At 39.3% G+C, this 14,918-nt stretch overlaps 1 protein-coding gene across 6 annotated transcripts in view; it reads left to right on the forward strand.

Annotated features, from left to right (window-relative positions):
* The first annotated feature begins 207 nt into the window (after positions 1–207).
* EPS15L1 (epidermal growth factor receptor pathway substrate 15 like 1) overlaps positions 208–14,918 on the forward strand; it is a 46,231-nt gene continuing 31,520 nt past the window's right edge. For 3 of the 6 annotated variants that reach the window (XM_056512974.1, XM_056512975.1, XM_056512978.1), the window contains exons 1-15: positions 208–257; positions 4,654–4,695; positions 4,911–5,000; positions 5,234–5,281; positions 5,947–6,042; positions 6,672–6,734; positions 7,512–7,637; positions 9,109–9,168; positions 9,506–9,739; positions 10,266–10,423; positions 10,873–11,029; positions 11,768–11,830; positions 13,341–13,426; positions 13,794–13,866; positions 14,381–14,542. In XM_056512974.1, coding sequence (XP_056368949.1) covers positions 228–257; positions 4,654–4,695; positions 4,911–5,000; positions 5,234–5,281; positions 5,947–6,042; positions 6,672–6,734; positions 7,512–7,637; positions 9,109–9,168; positions 9,506–9,739; positions 10,266–10,423; positions 10,873–11,029; positions 11,768–11,830; positions 13,341–13,426; positions 13,794–13,866; positions 14,381–14,542 — 1,488 coding nt within the window. In that variant the 5' untranslated portion in view covers positions 208–227. The remainder of the gene's footprint in view (positions 258–4,653; positions 4,696–4,910; positions 5,001–5,233; positions 5,282–5,946; positions 6,043–6,671; positions 6,735–7,511; positions 7,638–9,108; positions 9,169–9,505; positions 9,740–10,265; positions 10,424–10,872; positions 11,030–11,767; positions 11,831–13,340; positions 13,427–13,793; positions 13,867–14,380; positions 14,543–14,918) is intronic. The other 3 variants (XM_056512976.1, XM_056512977.1, XM_056512979.1) reach the window with 1 other exon arrangement.

A 14,918-nucleotide genomic window follows, 5' to 3' on the forward strand; every position in this document is an offset into this window, starting at 1 on the left:
ATGAAATAAAAATTAATATCAAAATGCATCTGGCAGCCCACAAGATGATTTAGATTGTTTACCACTGAGGAAAATTAATTAAGAGAGAAGCCCAGGATTGGGATGATTGAATCCGAAGTAATGATCTAAAAATCTCCTCAACCGCCACCGCCCCCGCGGGCCCGGCCGTGCCGCCGCCTCCCGGCCCTCGCTCCGCCCCGGCCGCGGCCCGACCCAGCGGGAGGAAGATGGCGGCGCTCATCCCCCTCAGCCAGCAGGTACCGGGCTGCGAGGGGACGCGCGGCCCTCCGCACCGGCGGCCGGGCGGGCACGGGGAGAGGCAGCGGCACCGTAGCAGGGTGCAGCCGGGCCGAGATTGGCTCTGAGTACAGGCCCCGTGCTGGGAGGGGCTCGGCCCGCGGGGAATGAGGGTCGGGGCGCGGCGGGGAGCGGGACCCGGGCGGGGCAAGGGCGGCCAGCGGCCCCCGCCGTACCCCGGGGCTTGGGGAGACGCTGCTGAAGAGCCACAAGCTGTGCCGGCGCCATCCCCTCATGGAGGCCCTGGAGCTGCGTCCCTGGTGAGGGGCTGAGGGTCTCGTGGCCCTTCCCCACCTCGAGCCGTCGGGATTACCGTAGGCCAGGGGTTTGAAGGCAAGGGCTGGTGCTCCGCACGTCACCCCGTTTTCCTGTCCGTAGCGGCGGGTTGATGCCGCCTGTAGCTGCTGAGCTGCTGTGACAGGGTGTCGTGGCTGTGTAGGGCGTTGAGGAGATTCATGGAGGAGCGCGGCCGTGGCTGGGGCCACTGGCAGGGGGTGAGGGATGGGCGGGAGGTGCTCGCTTGTCAGGAGGAGGATGAGCTTCTTCAGGGCAGGGCATTGGACACATATCCCTGATCCTTGCGAGAGGCTGTTTCCAGCTCTGGTTGAATGCTTGGGAACCCTGGGATGATTTCTGTTCTTCCAAGCTTTTTCATTGATTTGTCACCCGAATAATTCAAGCCTAAGCAGTGTGATCGCCGTTAATTATTTTCCATATTCCTGTGAAGAGAGTCAGTTTAATTCTTTGCTTTAAAGCAAAAGAAAAGCAATACTACCCCACTACACTTAATGTCTTGAAATTGAAACTATTTTCTACACTGTGCCTAGACCAATCAGGCATTCCAAATGACTCCTGTTAGTAGTTCAGGTTATTTAAATATATCAGTTTCCTTTTAATAATGATCTTTGAGTTGTGATGCTCTAAACATTTATCTCTCAATGGAATTGGATAACATTACTTGCCGCGTGTCTTACTAAGAACGTGTACTGCTGTTTAGCTTCTGTTTAACAGGAGTCCTCATTAACATAGGTTTGATTAAGTGAACATATTCAGAAACATCTGGAAACATGCATGTGCACACAAACTTACAAAAAATTTTCAAGTGATTAATGTAGTGCAAAATATGTAAGTCAAACTCTGGACGTGAAAGTGTCTGTAGCTGTGAAACTTCTGTAGTACATCCGTAAAAATCAAATAATTATAAAATATTTACTTTAGAAATCAAGTTTCTCTGTTGTTTAAATTCTCGTTGCTCTTTAAGAGACTGGCATCAGTGGTATTCCTCTTGACAGAAAATTTTAGGTTTAGGGGATTAAAGGACCACTTTCTTTAAACTTATTTTTATAGTGTTTTCCAACTAATTCAGTGCAAGCATTGTAGTTCTAAAACTTGTTTTCCTATAGGGAGCTGTCAAGAGTAATCCAGCTGTAATCGGGGCAGCAAACAGAATTACCTTTAAAGTAATAAACTTCCTCTTTTAATAGCCACAGTTTTATGATTACTAAGGAGATGTGTGTTCATTAGATTAAATGCCAGAAATGGAATTAGGAGAGGCTGCATATGCTGTAATGTTGTGGCATGTCCACTCAGAAAGATATAAAATAAGACTGTTGTTACCAACATATTAAGTGCTGCAAACCACATGGGTAATTCAAGCAGCTTAAAATATTTGATCATATTTTATCATTGATCATTTACTATAATAATAATTTTATTTTAAATAGCTGATGTGATCCAGAGCTCTTTGTGGCCCCGAGATGACCTCAGGAAAGAAAATTGGCTGTATGAATTGTTGTGGTGGCAGGCGCTTACTCCTGCCCATTCCCCAGAGCTGCTCTAAGGGACTTGGAGCAGTATCCGTGCGTGCGCACTGTGTACCACAAACGCAGTGTGTGCATCTGTCGTGAGTGTGCAGGTATGGCTTGAACTTCTGAACAGGAAATCAACTTGGAGATTAAACAACGAGGCACTAGGGCTCTGAAGGGCCTGTTTGGAAGGTCGTCTAAAGCGTTGGTCAGAGGTGATGTTTTGGGGAGTATAGAGCAGGCATAGAAACCACAGGATGGATAAACAGTCAAACGGAACCTTTCTAACAGGTTGTGCTTTGACATCGTCAACTGTACACTCTTGAAAATTTTTGTCTCTGCTGGCATTGACACTCTTGTGTTGGTCCTTCATCTGCAGTTGTCACCAAATTACAGAATCCTCTTGAATGATGGTGATGTCACCATCATCACCATGTGGTGATGGGTAGATAGAGAACTGTGCTATTTTTATCACTTGAACCCATTTTGTCTGGTCTGCTTCATCACAGAGGTGTAGTCATTTAGGTAAATCAGTCAGAGAGGCTGAATCTATGTAAAATTCTGCAAGTAGAGAATTGACCCTGAAGTGCTTTCCAGCAGTGCTTTGGTGAATAATTTGCTGTAGATGAAATTTCACAGCATCGAAGCACATCACCCTGGCTTCCTGCCACCTCTACCAGGTAAATCAGCTGCACGTATTGGCTGGCAATATCAAAGAAGGGTGACAGGAATGTCTAGTGATAGGATGAGATCATCTAGTCCTGCTGCTGGAGCTGTTTGCTCTGTATCTTGGTACGAAACCAGTCTCTGCATGCTCTGGGTCACTCACCGCATCAGTTAGAGGAGCTTGTAGTTGATGGTTGAATCTCTTGTCTGAGCTTTCTGATAAACAAGAGGTGCCTAGTTTAGTGATAATTGGCTGAAAACATCCTGGGTTTTATTCAGAGCGGAACAAGGTATTTCCTACTTCCACCTTTTCTCTGAATGATGTGTTTCCTGCTTGGACAGGAACACAATGCTTGTATGTACTGATCATTTACATGCCAGCACAAAGAATAGTCAAATGTATGAGTTATGTTTGCAGCATCCTTCTGAAATCCCGGCTGCCATCAGGAAGAGCGAGAGCTTCCAGAGGATGCTGATGTCGGAAAATGCGGTAGCTTATTTTATTGATGGATATAAGTGAAATACATTCAAGGCAACTAGGAAACCGTTATGAAAATGCAGGATTTTTCTGTTCAAATAGAGCTGCAATATTCAGAGAGTCAGTGTTTGCTTGTGCTCGGTTCAGAGAACTTAGTTATTATGGATAGTTCCTTAAGTGAAGATTTAGCATGTTTATTGTAACTCACAAGAAGGTTCTCTTGGCGTAAAATAAAATTTTCATGTTCTTGGTTGGTCTCTTCTTTCATCATGTTTCTGCCTTCCTTCCTCTCAGAGTAGGCAGAACATCTGGAAATCCGTGAGGATGACAAGGAAGAAGATGACATTTGGCAGGGGATGTAGTAGTAGTGATGGGACTTAGTGTGAAATACTCATTTTTGGGTGTCTGACTGCTGTCCTGGAGGTGGAGAGTGGTTGTCCCAAGCAGGTTTTGTGACATCTCTTCGTCTCGCTCATTAAACTCTTTATTGGGTTGTTCTGTTGTTTTCTTTTTAAGGCCTCTGAGTGGTGTAAGGACTGATCTGTTTTTGACTTGATTGGCATTGAGGCTGAGGAGAACAGTGCGGAGGGATAGCCTGCACAGGGCTAGAACTCACAGCCTGTAGGCAGCTGTGGGAGGCAAGTGAGAAGATAGGTTTTGGAGCTTCAGCATCTTTTGGCATTCCAGTTCCCATCTGCTTGGAATGTCGCAAGAGGGATTGGGATCTGCTTGTGTAGTACACTGAAAAGGCAGAGCTTCCCTTGGGTCCACAGCTTTTGTGCAGTGCAGTGATTACACCAAGTTAAAATCCTCCAGAAGCGTTGTCAGAGAATTATGGGAGTTGTTAATTTGCCGTTCATTATATATGTATATGTTTTAGTTTGGGGTTTTGTTTGTTTTATTTTGTTTTGTTTACTCTGTTTCAGTTTAAGGTCCTAGTCCTGAAAATGTGTTAACACAGGCACAGGGCTCTGTTTGTGCGTGTGTGTGTGTAATTGTCTGCTGAAAATATCTTGTAAGGATGGATACAGTGCAGGAGGTAGTCAGGTTAGCATTATTTTGAAAATTGGGCCGTTGTTATCAGTACTTCTCATACTGAGATCTGAAATACTTTGTCAAGTAATTCAATGCTGTTCTTCAAAACCTTATCCTTAATGTAGTGTCATTAAGTAAAAGTGTGAGGAGAGGTAGGAATCCAGATGAATGAGAAGTTCTAAGAGATGACAATAGCCTGTGGTCTTGGTGGATCCCTGTTATCCACACTTAAATTCCAAGTGTCCAGTTTGTAACACAGCAAATTTACACAGTATTTTAGGTTTTTGATGGAAGTAATACACAAAGTGCTTTACATTTCTTTTCCTGTCAATTCTGATTGTCGTTTATTCTGTTTTCTTACTTGTGTTTCAGTTTCCTACTGGGAATCCAATATATGAAACATATTACAAACAGGTATGTTCTTTAAAAAAAGTAAAAATAAAGTGCAGTTTCTTCCCCAAGATTTCCTTCTCTTTCTTTTCCCCATTGCAGTGCTAAAACTGTGTGAATTCCAAGTGGTGATGCAGTTTGTGTAACTCCTTTTAACCTAGAGGCATGGGACATTGCATTTCTTAAATCTGCTTTCACAGCAGTCATGTTTTAATTAAATGTTAATTTTTCTCCTTCAGGTAGATCCAACATACACAGGGAGAGTTGGGGCAAGTGAAGCTGCTCTGTTTCTTAAAAAATCTGGTCTTTCCGATGTCACCCTTGGAAAAGTAAGTTGAAGGGTTTGGATAATGCAGTAATTGTCTGTAAAATTAATTTAAGTGAAAGGAAAAATTTACGAAGAAAATTTGTATTTTGTGTAAAAATTTGTTGTTAACAAGTCAGTAACGTTGTATGTCATTACTTGACAGCCGAATGAACTCTTTAAGAAGACATACAGCAGGAACTGTTGAGCTAAGTTTTCTTTGGAATTCACAGTGGCTTTTATTTTGTATCTCCACAGATTTGGGATTTGGCTGACCCAGAGGGTAAAGGATACTTAGATAAGCAGGTAAAGGAAATGTTCATGTAGACTTCCGCTATTACCTTTCCCAGATTAGCCTTGTTTTGATCAAGCCCTGGCACCACTAGTAGTTATCTTTATCTTTTTCAGGCTTGAGTTTTTGTTTATAAGATGAGTTTTTCCCCAGCACTGCTTGTATCCAAGTGTATTACTCAGTGAAGCTGCAGAAAAGTTTGGTTCTAATTTTCTGTATCTCTTTTGTTTTGTAAATAACCAGTGTATGTACTATGTAGATACACAGTCATTGAGTCACAAATGAAAAGTGTGATTTGATTTTAGAAGACTTTTGTGCATGAAAAAGTTTGTGTTTTTACTAAAAATGGCTTGGAATATCAAATAGCAAGTTACTTGTAGATACAAATAAATTCAAAACATTACTAATTTTTAAGAAAAATTGTTATATTTTATTTAGAAGAGAGTTCTTCATAAAAGCTGGCTTCCAGTTTTCTCCTCTTTGTTTCCTGTTACTGTAAAATTTTTTCTGACTCGTCCTTAAAAGCAAAGGGGTAGTTGTCATCATGGGTCTGTGCATCTGGGGTTTCTTTTTACTGTTGTTCTTTTGAGTTGCGCATGAACAGTATTAATAAAAATCGTAAGCAGGTTATTTTTTGTGATTTGAACTGGTCTTTAATAGACAACACAATTGTTTGTAGGGTTTCTATATTGCATTGCGCCTTGTAGCCTGTGCACAGAATGGCCACGATGTAAACCTGAGCAGTCTGAATTTGACTGTGCCACCTCCTAAATTTGTAAGTAATATGCACTTAAATGCAGGTATGTGTTTAATGGGAACTAAAGCTTTAGTTGGAACATTGGAATAATCTTCTATTTTATAAATATCACGGTTCTAGGGCTTCAGGCTGCTGTCAAACAGTTCCTTAGGATACAGCAGCAAAGGCTGCCACAGTCTTGTCATGCTGAGTGACAAGAAACTGGTCCCTTCCTGGACTGCAGTGAGTTTGTATCTGGTTGGTTTGGTCAGGAAGCTGATGTGGCTGAGCTCTGAATTTATGGAAAAAAAAGGAAAGAAAAAATGCTATTTTGGGGCTGGGTCAACAGGAAAGACTAGTAAAAAGCACCACTGCAGCTTTGCCCTGCAGTAACTGCAGCAGAACCTCTTTGGCTTGTGCTGGTTCTGTGCTTGGATACCGGATACATCTACTGAATGTCTTTGCCCAAGTACTGTAAGGCTATTGAATGAGTGTGACTTTTATTTAGGTACGTGTGCAGCCTATTTTCCTCAATGTAGTTAAGCTTCATGTCTATAACCATCTCTAACTTAGTGCAATTAGTAAGGATAAGAGACAGAGGTGTGTGTATTTATTTTATCTAAATAAAAATGTGTACATATAAAAATAAAAAATTTTCTAATTTTTAGCATGACACTAGTAGTCCTTTGCTGATCACACCACCCTCAACAGAGACTCACTGGGCTGTTAGGGTAAGTGTAAAAGAGAACACATTCCATCCAGTTTTTAGAGGTAAATATTTTTCTTGTGTGTAGTTTTCCCAGTGGGAGAATTTTGTATCAAGTGTATTTCCCATTTCAGAAGTCCTCCCATTCTGTGCAAACTGTGCACAATAGAGAGCACCAAGGTGTAGTTTTATAATTAACCCTTTCGCAACCACTGGTGTAATGTTTTTCAGACAATGAATTTTTATCTTCTGCCTGGATTCCTTCCAGAATCCTACAAAGTTAAGCACTTTGTATTAAGGAGAACAGCAAAGTACTTCACCATAACCAGTCTGAACTATTAATTTAAACTTTAAGTTCCTATTTTCTAATTAGTATTCAGTGATATAGGCAATATATATAATTTGGAAAAAATAACTGTTAATGCATATGTGGGGTATTTATATTTAGGTAATTTTCAACTGCAAACATTTCCAAAAGGTAGAAATTTAATGAAAAAACTTGTGGTTAAGTGGGAAGAATAAGTTTCAGTTCTGTAGAGTTAATCAAAGTTTCTTAAAAACAGAAGCACTTGTCTGCTGCATGGTAAAATCTCTTGGCTATCATAACCTTAGATTTAGGAGCTTAATTTCAAAGCTTTCTCTGTGGGTTTACATTTAAATACAGTACAGAGGCGCTTGCAAGAAAGCTTGGAAATTTAGGATGGATGCATTACTGACCAGTCTTAATTTCTTGCAAGATCTCATTTTCGTTACTCACACAGACACACTTTTTTACTTATTCAGACTATTTCTTACCAACTAGGTGGAAGAAAAAGCAAAGTTTGATGGTATTTTTGAAAGCCTTTTGCCAGTAAATGGTTTACTTTCAGGAGACAAAGTAAAACCAGTACTGATGAATTCAAAGCTACCTCTTGATATCCTCGGACGGGTAAGTAAGTTATTTAGATTTACCTAGTCTCTATTTAGCTTCTCATAGTTGCAACGTTAAAAATGTAATTTATCGACAGAGATTAGGTTTTGGTTGAGATTTGCATCGTGTACATGCTATAAAGCAGAAGTGTTACGACTCTGAAGTCTTCCACTTAGTAATAGGAGCAAGAGTAGTAATTTTGGCCCTGGAGTAGATTGGCTTAATTATCTCTCCATTCATTTAAGAGCTGGAAATTTGGTATTGATTGTTTAACAACAAGACAAAGCTTGCCTGAGCTATAATAGCTGTTAAACATCAGATTCTGCTGTCTTCTCTTTACGAGTTATTAGACATAGCATTAAATCTATCCCCTGTTTGTACAGGAGAATACCTTAAAACATCCTCTTTTATTTGTAGTACAGATTGTGAAGTTGTTTTTTTTCTTTCATGTGTATTTATGAATACTTTCAAGGTCTGAGTTTAGTGCATACATTGTATATTTGTAAGGGAAGCAGACTGAAAAGTATTTTTCTGCCTCCATTAAAAACACATTCCTTAATGCTTTGCACATTGATATTTCTGAGAATGAGTATTTTCTGTGTAAGAGCTCTATTTGCTCTTCAAGTTACATACTTTTATCTCTTCAGGAAGAAGTGCCTCTTGCTCTGTATTATCTACAAAATCTAAGTATAATTCGTGAAGTCTTGAAGGGCTTTGGATTTTATCTTGTTATTGTCACAATAGAAATTCAGGAAGCTTTTGCCTCTTCCAGAAAAAATTTGTGGACAAGATAAGGCACTGAGAAAATGGACAAAGGACTAATCAACGAGCTTAAATTTGTCAAGGGTCCAGTGATAAAGCAAAGTTCTCACAACTGAGCCTCAAGTCTTGGCTTTTTGTACACTCTACTGTCTCCAGGTCACAATGATGATAAAACAGTACTATGTTGGAGTTCACAAAATTCTATATCTCTCTTTTGTTGACTGTGCCTAACCTAATAATGAACTATACCTGATAAATGCTTAAATTCTCTCCAACAAGAAATTCAGGGGGCCAGAGGGAGCTTCACATAGTTTTAGCTTTTAGTAGAAAACCCTAATCAACTAGGAATGAAATAGGAATTAGAGATTGACTTTTCTACTGAACTTTCTTGTGAGGAATTTGAATTATCTGCTAGCCTACACCCTCTGGGCAGTTCTGAAAAGCCACCTCTGAATGCTTTTACTCAGCTTGATGGCTCCGTAATTGCATCATAGAGAGATGAAAAACTTGCCTGTGGTGCAGCCAGAATTTGTTAGAGCCAGTGTTGATTCCTGTGACCAGAAAACTCTAATCCAGTCTGTTTCATCAGAGAATGCTTGGATAGGTAATATAACTAATGTGATCTTAACCAAAATCTACAAGGAGCCCTTTAGATGGCATGTTAATACGATGAATACGTAAAATGTAACTTGGTCTGCAAATCATTTTTTAATCTTAATTGCTGTAGGTCTGGGATCTCAGTGATATTGATAAAGATGGTCACCTGGACAAGGATGAATTTGCTGTGGTAGGTTGCTTTAAAATCTCAATTCGCTGCCTAGTCTGTCAGAGTAAATAGCTCATTTCTTTCTCAAGAGCTTTGCAGCTTTCTTTGCTACAATTGACTATTCTGATTTAAATTGTTAAGATGGAGCTATTAAATGACCTTTCTGAAATCCATCTACTGACTCTTGTCTGTGTCAAGATTAAACTTGTTGGAATTACATTCAAAATTAATTGCTCTGGTTGGTCTGGTCTCTAGTCTTACTGTCTTTATTTTATGTAGTAGTAAATGACTGACACAGGAGGATCTCGTTGCTTTTTCTAATAATTGTGAATATTATCTGACCTTTTTGCCTTTGCAGGCAATGCATTTGGTTTATAGAGCTCTTGAGAAAGAGTCAGTTCCTTCACGATTGCCCCCTTCTCTCATACCACCTTCTAAAAGAAAGAAGACACCGGTCTTTCCTGGTGCAGTTCCTGTTCTCCCTGCGAGTCCTCCACCAAAAGACAGCCTCCGTTCCACACCATCCCATGGCAGTGACAACAGTCTGAACAGCCCAGGGAGCTTGTCTCCCAAGCACATCAAACAAACACAGGTACACATCTTTCTTTCTTATTTTTTAAGTATTTGTAAACTGTAGGAAAAATAAATCTGCCTCATGTGAGTTGTTGTGTTTGGATGATTTGAGTGGAGAATGTGAAATGAGAGTGGTAAGACTTGGAAGAACATCAGGTGAATGTTCATCAGTAACCGTGAGGTAGCAAATCTTAGGGAGAATTTTCACTTTATGAAGAAAGTGAAACAATAGAAAGGTTTTGTGTATCTGCTTTAATACCAAATAAATCATTAGTCTGCTTCTAAATCTGCTATTAGCATGAGTACTTTATATGCCTAGTTAGGTCTGTATTTCCAAAGAATTAATGCTTTTCAACTGATGAATAGCTGTTTATCAGTATTTTTATTCAGATAAAAAGTGTGAAGTTAAAACGTGCACTGCAAATACAGTCAGACTGGGCTATGCAAGATGTTCAGCACACCCGGTTCTGGATAATGTCGTATATACTCAGTATGTTCATAAAGACTGTTTCAGTTCTTTTGAAATACCAAATTTTGTTTTGCAGCCAGCTGTGAATTGGGTGGTACCAATGTCCGATAAAGCGCGGTATGATGAAATTTTCTTAAAAACAGACACAGACATGGATGGGTTTGTGAGTGGCCAAGAAGTAAAGGACATTTTTATGCATTCAGGTCTGTCTCAGAATCTTCTAGCACATATATGGTAAGAATTCCATACTGCCTGTGTTTTTGTAACTTGCAGATCTGGAAACTCAGATTCAGAATGTGATCCTAACATTAAAAAATGCCAGAAACAAAAATCCCCACCTTCTTTTACTTGTCCAAATACTGCAATATGTGGACTATGTGGAAAATTAAGGGAGAAATAAATGCTCCCTTTGCTTTTCTGGGAGGGGAAGCAATAGGTCAGACTGTGAATTGTTACTGTCTTTTGAAGCTCTAGTGCTCTAAATATTTTCTCAGATTAATGCTACTCTGTTCAGTTAAATATGTGGAATAAAATACTGCACTGTTCATGGAAAGCTAACTAGTGTAAATAAGCTCTGATGAGGATGAACCAAAAAGAAATTACATGTGTATATGTATTTCAGGCTTTTTGTAGAGCAGAAATAAGATTTTCTTGTTTGTAAGTATGCTCTATTTTTTTATCAGGGCTTTAGCAGACACAAGACAGATGGGAAAACTCAGTAAAGACCAGTTTGCACTCGCCATGTATCTCATTCAGCAGAAGGTCAGCAAAGGGATTGATCCTCCACAAGTGTTATCTCCAGATATGATCCCTCCCACAGACAGGAACACACCCATCCACGTAAGTCAGCAATTTGTTGTTCATAATACTGAACTTATTTGCTTTAAAATTATGGGCCTTGAGTATGAATTTTGTATGGGTTTTTTTTAGTATTATGATAAAGAACTGCCAATATTTTTTCTTATCTCCTCTTACAAAATTCTTTTAACATTTGAAAATATAGCTAATTTTTCAACAACCAAGACAGTAAGTAAAGAAAAAATGCAGTAAAATATTCTATAAACCAAGGAGTAATAATGCTGAAAAAAATCTAGCATAAAATGTAATCCTTTTATCGTACAGAAGGTTGAGTCAGGGAACTTGTAACAGCAAATATTGAAAGCTGATTGAGCAGCCTGTCCCTGGCAGTGATCGGTACCAAATTCCTTCCATGGAAACATAACATTTTTTAATGGCTAAATGAGGAGTGATGGCTTCCTGATTTCTGGGGTACATCTTTTGTAGCATGGCAGTCCATGTATTCATGGTAGTCTTGTATCCATCACTGCTAATTCCACTTTACTGATGCCTGACCCTGCTTTGTTCCTTTCCTCAATAGCATGTCAGTGCATTTCTGAAACTGAATTGAAGAAGTACTTCTGTCATGTCACTACATTCACCTTTTCTATAAATTTTATTGTCTTTTTCTTTACTTTTATTTGCTTTCCCTAACCAAAAACCTTTGGAACTTTAAATATATTTGAATTATTGCTGTTGCTATGGTCCTCCTAAGGTTTTTCCTATATCCTTTTCCTATAGACTCTATCAGGTTACTTGACCCCTGTAGGAACTGAGATCTCAGCACTAACAGAAATGCGACGTGTGAGTAATTGCAGTGTCCAAAGGAATTCACATTTCTAATGTATGCTTTTTATAACTTCAAAAGAAGTTTTATTTCTATGCCTTTGCATGTCTCTGCTCTGGTGTTCTGTACCAGTTGCTCTTGGCGTGGTGATAATGTCACAGCCATGTGTGGTGCTCAGCACTGCCTGCCAACCTGCTGATGTTCCTTCCTTCAGCGGCGGGAGATTATTGGTCTGGCAGGAGCTTCCTGGGACAGGCAGCGCAGTGCTGTTGAAATTATTTCTGGAGTAGTTCTCTGCGGCTGTGAGCAGTAAATACATCTTGGTGTGAGAGCTTTAAGCTTCCTGCTACTTTCAGTTAATTGAATTTTTTTTTTCCATGTAGTATGTATTTAGCTGAGCATAAGATAAACTATCTGCTACGGTGAGCTTAGCTAAGCAACTCTTATCCTAACCAGTGCAGCAGGTCATTTTAACTTATTTTCATAGTTGTGTTGGCTGGCTATGCTCCTGTCCAGCATTCAGAGCGAGTCTCCCAGCTAATCTGTATCTGGCCCGACCATATAAAAGTGACTTTTGATTTTGTGCCTTGAAGAATTATCTATATTGTTGTTGTTCCTTGTGATTACTTATTGGCATGTTATGAAAAAAATGATCCCACAAAAGTGAGGACTTAATTAAATTATTTAAACTGTATATTCACCTATTGTTTCTACAAAAATGTTGCATCTTACTCTGCTGGTCTTGGCTTGTTGGTTGAGTTATTTGTTTTCTTAGTATTCAATAAAACCAAGTTTTCTGTGGTTATCACAACAGTCTCAAAGTGAGTGAAGCAAGCAGACTCTGCATTCTTCTTTTTAAAATGCTCTATATATAAAAATTGCAGGTCTCCTGGTTTGTTATCCTAGCACTGAGTTCAGTGCTGCAGTTTTTGCTCAGTTGCAGTTATTTTTTTAAAGAGCAATCCTTTTTGTAATAACAACCAATTTTGTACCTAGTGCTGATATTCTTTCTTAACTCCTGGTAGTGATTGTCTTATCTAGAAGGCAGGGGATGCCCTCTGTATTTTTCCTGATCTATGCTTGAGTGAATGTAGGAACAACCTGCAGGAAATGGGGTATAATTGCAGAAATTGCCATTAATTTGTGGCAGGGCTCTAGAAGACTGGAATTACAATCTGATTTCATTAAATCCCCTGTAAACTTTACTGTTCAGCAGAACTGAATTTTTGGTCTTGAATTTTAATTCTACCATAGTCTGCAACTTCCTTGTTGGCACTGTGCCTGTCCTTTCATTGTTGTGTGTTCAGGTGTCCTGTCTGTTAAACAGGCACATTAAAAAAATCTCTTGTCTCACAGGTGGGACAATGTGGCATGTTCCTTGCTTGTTACAGAATAATTTGATGTCTCTCATAGAATTTTGCAAATGCAAATAATGAGGATTTTGTGTCCCACCTCTGTCTTCAGCCTTTGTTAAAGGAAGAGCTTCTGTTACAACTTGACATGTTAATAGATTTTCATTCTTAACAGGATAGTGCAAGTTCCATTGGATCAGGAGAATTTACAGGTGTGAAGGAGCTGGATGATATTAGTCAAGAAATTGCCCAGCTTCAGAGGTAATAGTTGTGGACTGTTAATAAAATTTTGCTGTAGAATAACAAAATAAGTCTATAGTCTTGGTGTGTCAGTTACTTTTACTTTCTTTTAGTCATTTGGTCGTTATTATCACCATAATTGGTGATGAGTTTCCTAGTGATACCTTCCAGGTCTCTCAGGTGTCTTCAGAAGATTGATGATGGGCACAGGTGATATTTTTTAGAGAATGATTGTTACACATGTACTTTTTCTCCTTTAAAGAATACATGAGAATACGGGCTGGCACTTTTGTCTGCATGGTGTTTCCAGAATAATATTTAATTGATTTTTGCATATGTGTTGTATTATTTAACTGGTCACAAACACATATTCTTGTTTATCTGACAGAGAAAAATATTCTCTGGAGCAGGACATTAGGGAAAAGGAAGAATCAATCAGACAGAAAACCAATGAAGTTCAGGTAAAAACTCTGATTATCATCAGTAGTTTTCATGTTAATCTAAGTAATGTATGGCAATTTAGCATTTTTTCTGTCATTCTAGTGTGAGTTCTTTCTTGGGATTTTCCTCTAACTGCAGAAAAAAATTTATTTTACTCTTCTCCATCAGCAATGTTTTCATCTGATGCTGGCTAGTATAAACATAGTATATGTGAACAGTTTGAAATGTCTTTTTTGTTAGAGTTTAACTAACACTAATTTAGGAAATCATTGTTTGGAGAGCACTGGTTTTGATAATTAGGGTAACTCAATGGTGTCTGCTCTGTGTCACAGCCCCTCTTCCTTCTTGTGAGCAGTGATGTATTTATTTCCTGCTGTCTTACACAAGTTCCTGCAGAAACAAAACAGGCCAATGCAGGGTGTAGCCAATATGATGTAGAAAATATTCTGAATTTTGCTAAGTTCTTTGTCTGTGGCTGATCCTTCCTTAAGATAACAGCTACATGTGAGTTACAAGTTGTGGAATTTTCTTCAGGACCTGCAAAATGATTTGGATAGGGAAGCAAGTAGCTTGCAAGAACTGGAGGCTCAAAAACAAGATGCCCAAGACCGTCTGGATGAGATGGACCAGCAGAAAGCCAAACTGAAAGATATGCTGAATGATGTAAGGCAGAAATGCCAGGAAGAAACACAGGTGGTAAGCGTATGTTAATTCAAGACCTGCTCAAGAGTAATATGTGTTGAGGGAAATTTTATTAATTTAATGAATAAGCTTGCTTGCTTTCTTTTTACCATAGATAGCAATTTTCACACAAATACAGAGGTCCAAGAAAGGATTTTTGCTGTCCTTTAATACCTTCCATAATGGCCATAAATGAAAGGTTGAACCCGGTGATCTCCAGGGGTCCCTTTCTACAGGAATTGTTGTTGTTCTGACGATATATGAAACGTTTATCCAGCTTAATAGGGCAATTGAAAATCAGTAGTCCCAACCCAGGAGATAGTCCATGGCAGTGGTGCTGATTTTGATCACTCTCAATGTCATCAGGATTGAGTTTTCAGGTGGATGCAAT

The sequence above is a fragment of the Oenanthe melanoleuca genome, chromosome 28, assembly GCF_029582105.1.
Source record: "Oenanthe melanoleuca isolate GR-GAL-2019-014 chromosome 28, OMel1.0, whole genome shotgun sequence".
Classification (NCBI taxonomy): domain Eukaryota; kingdom Metazoa; phylum Chordata; class Aves; order Passeriformes; family Muscicapidae; genus Oenanthe; species Oenanthe melanoleuca.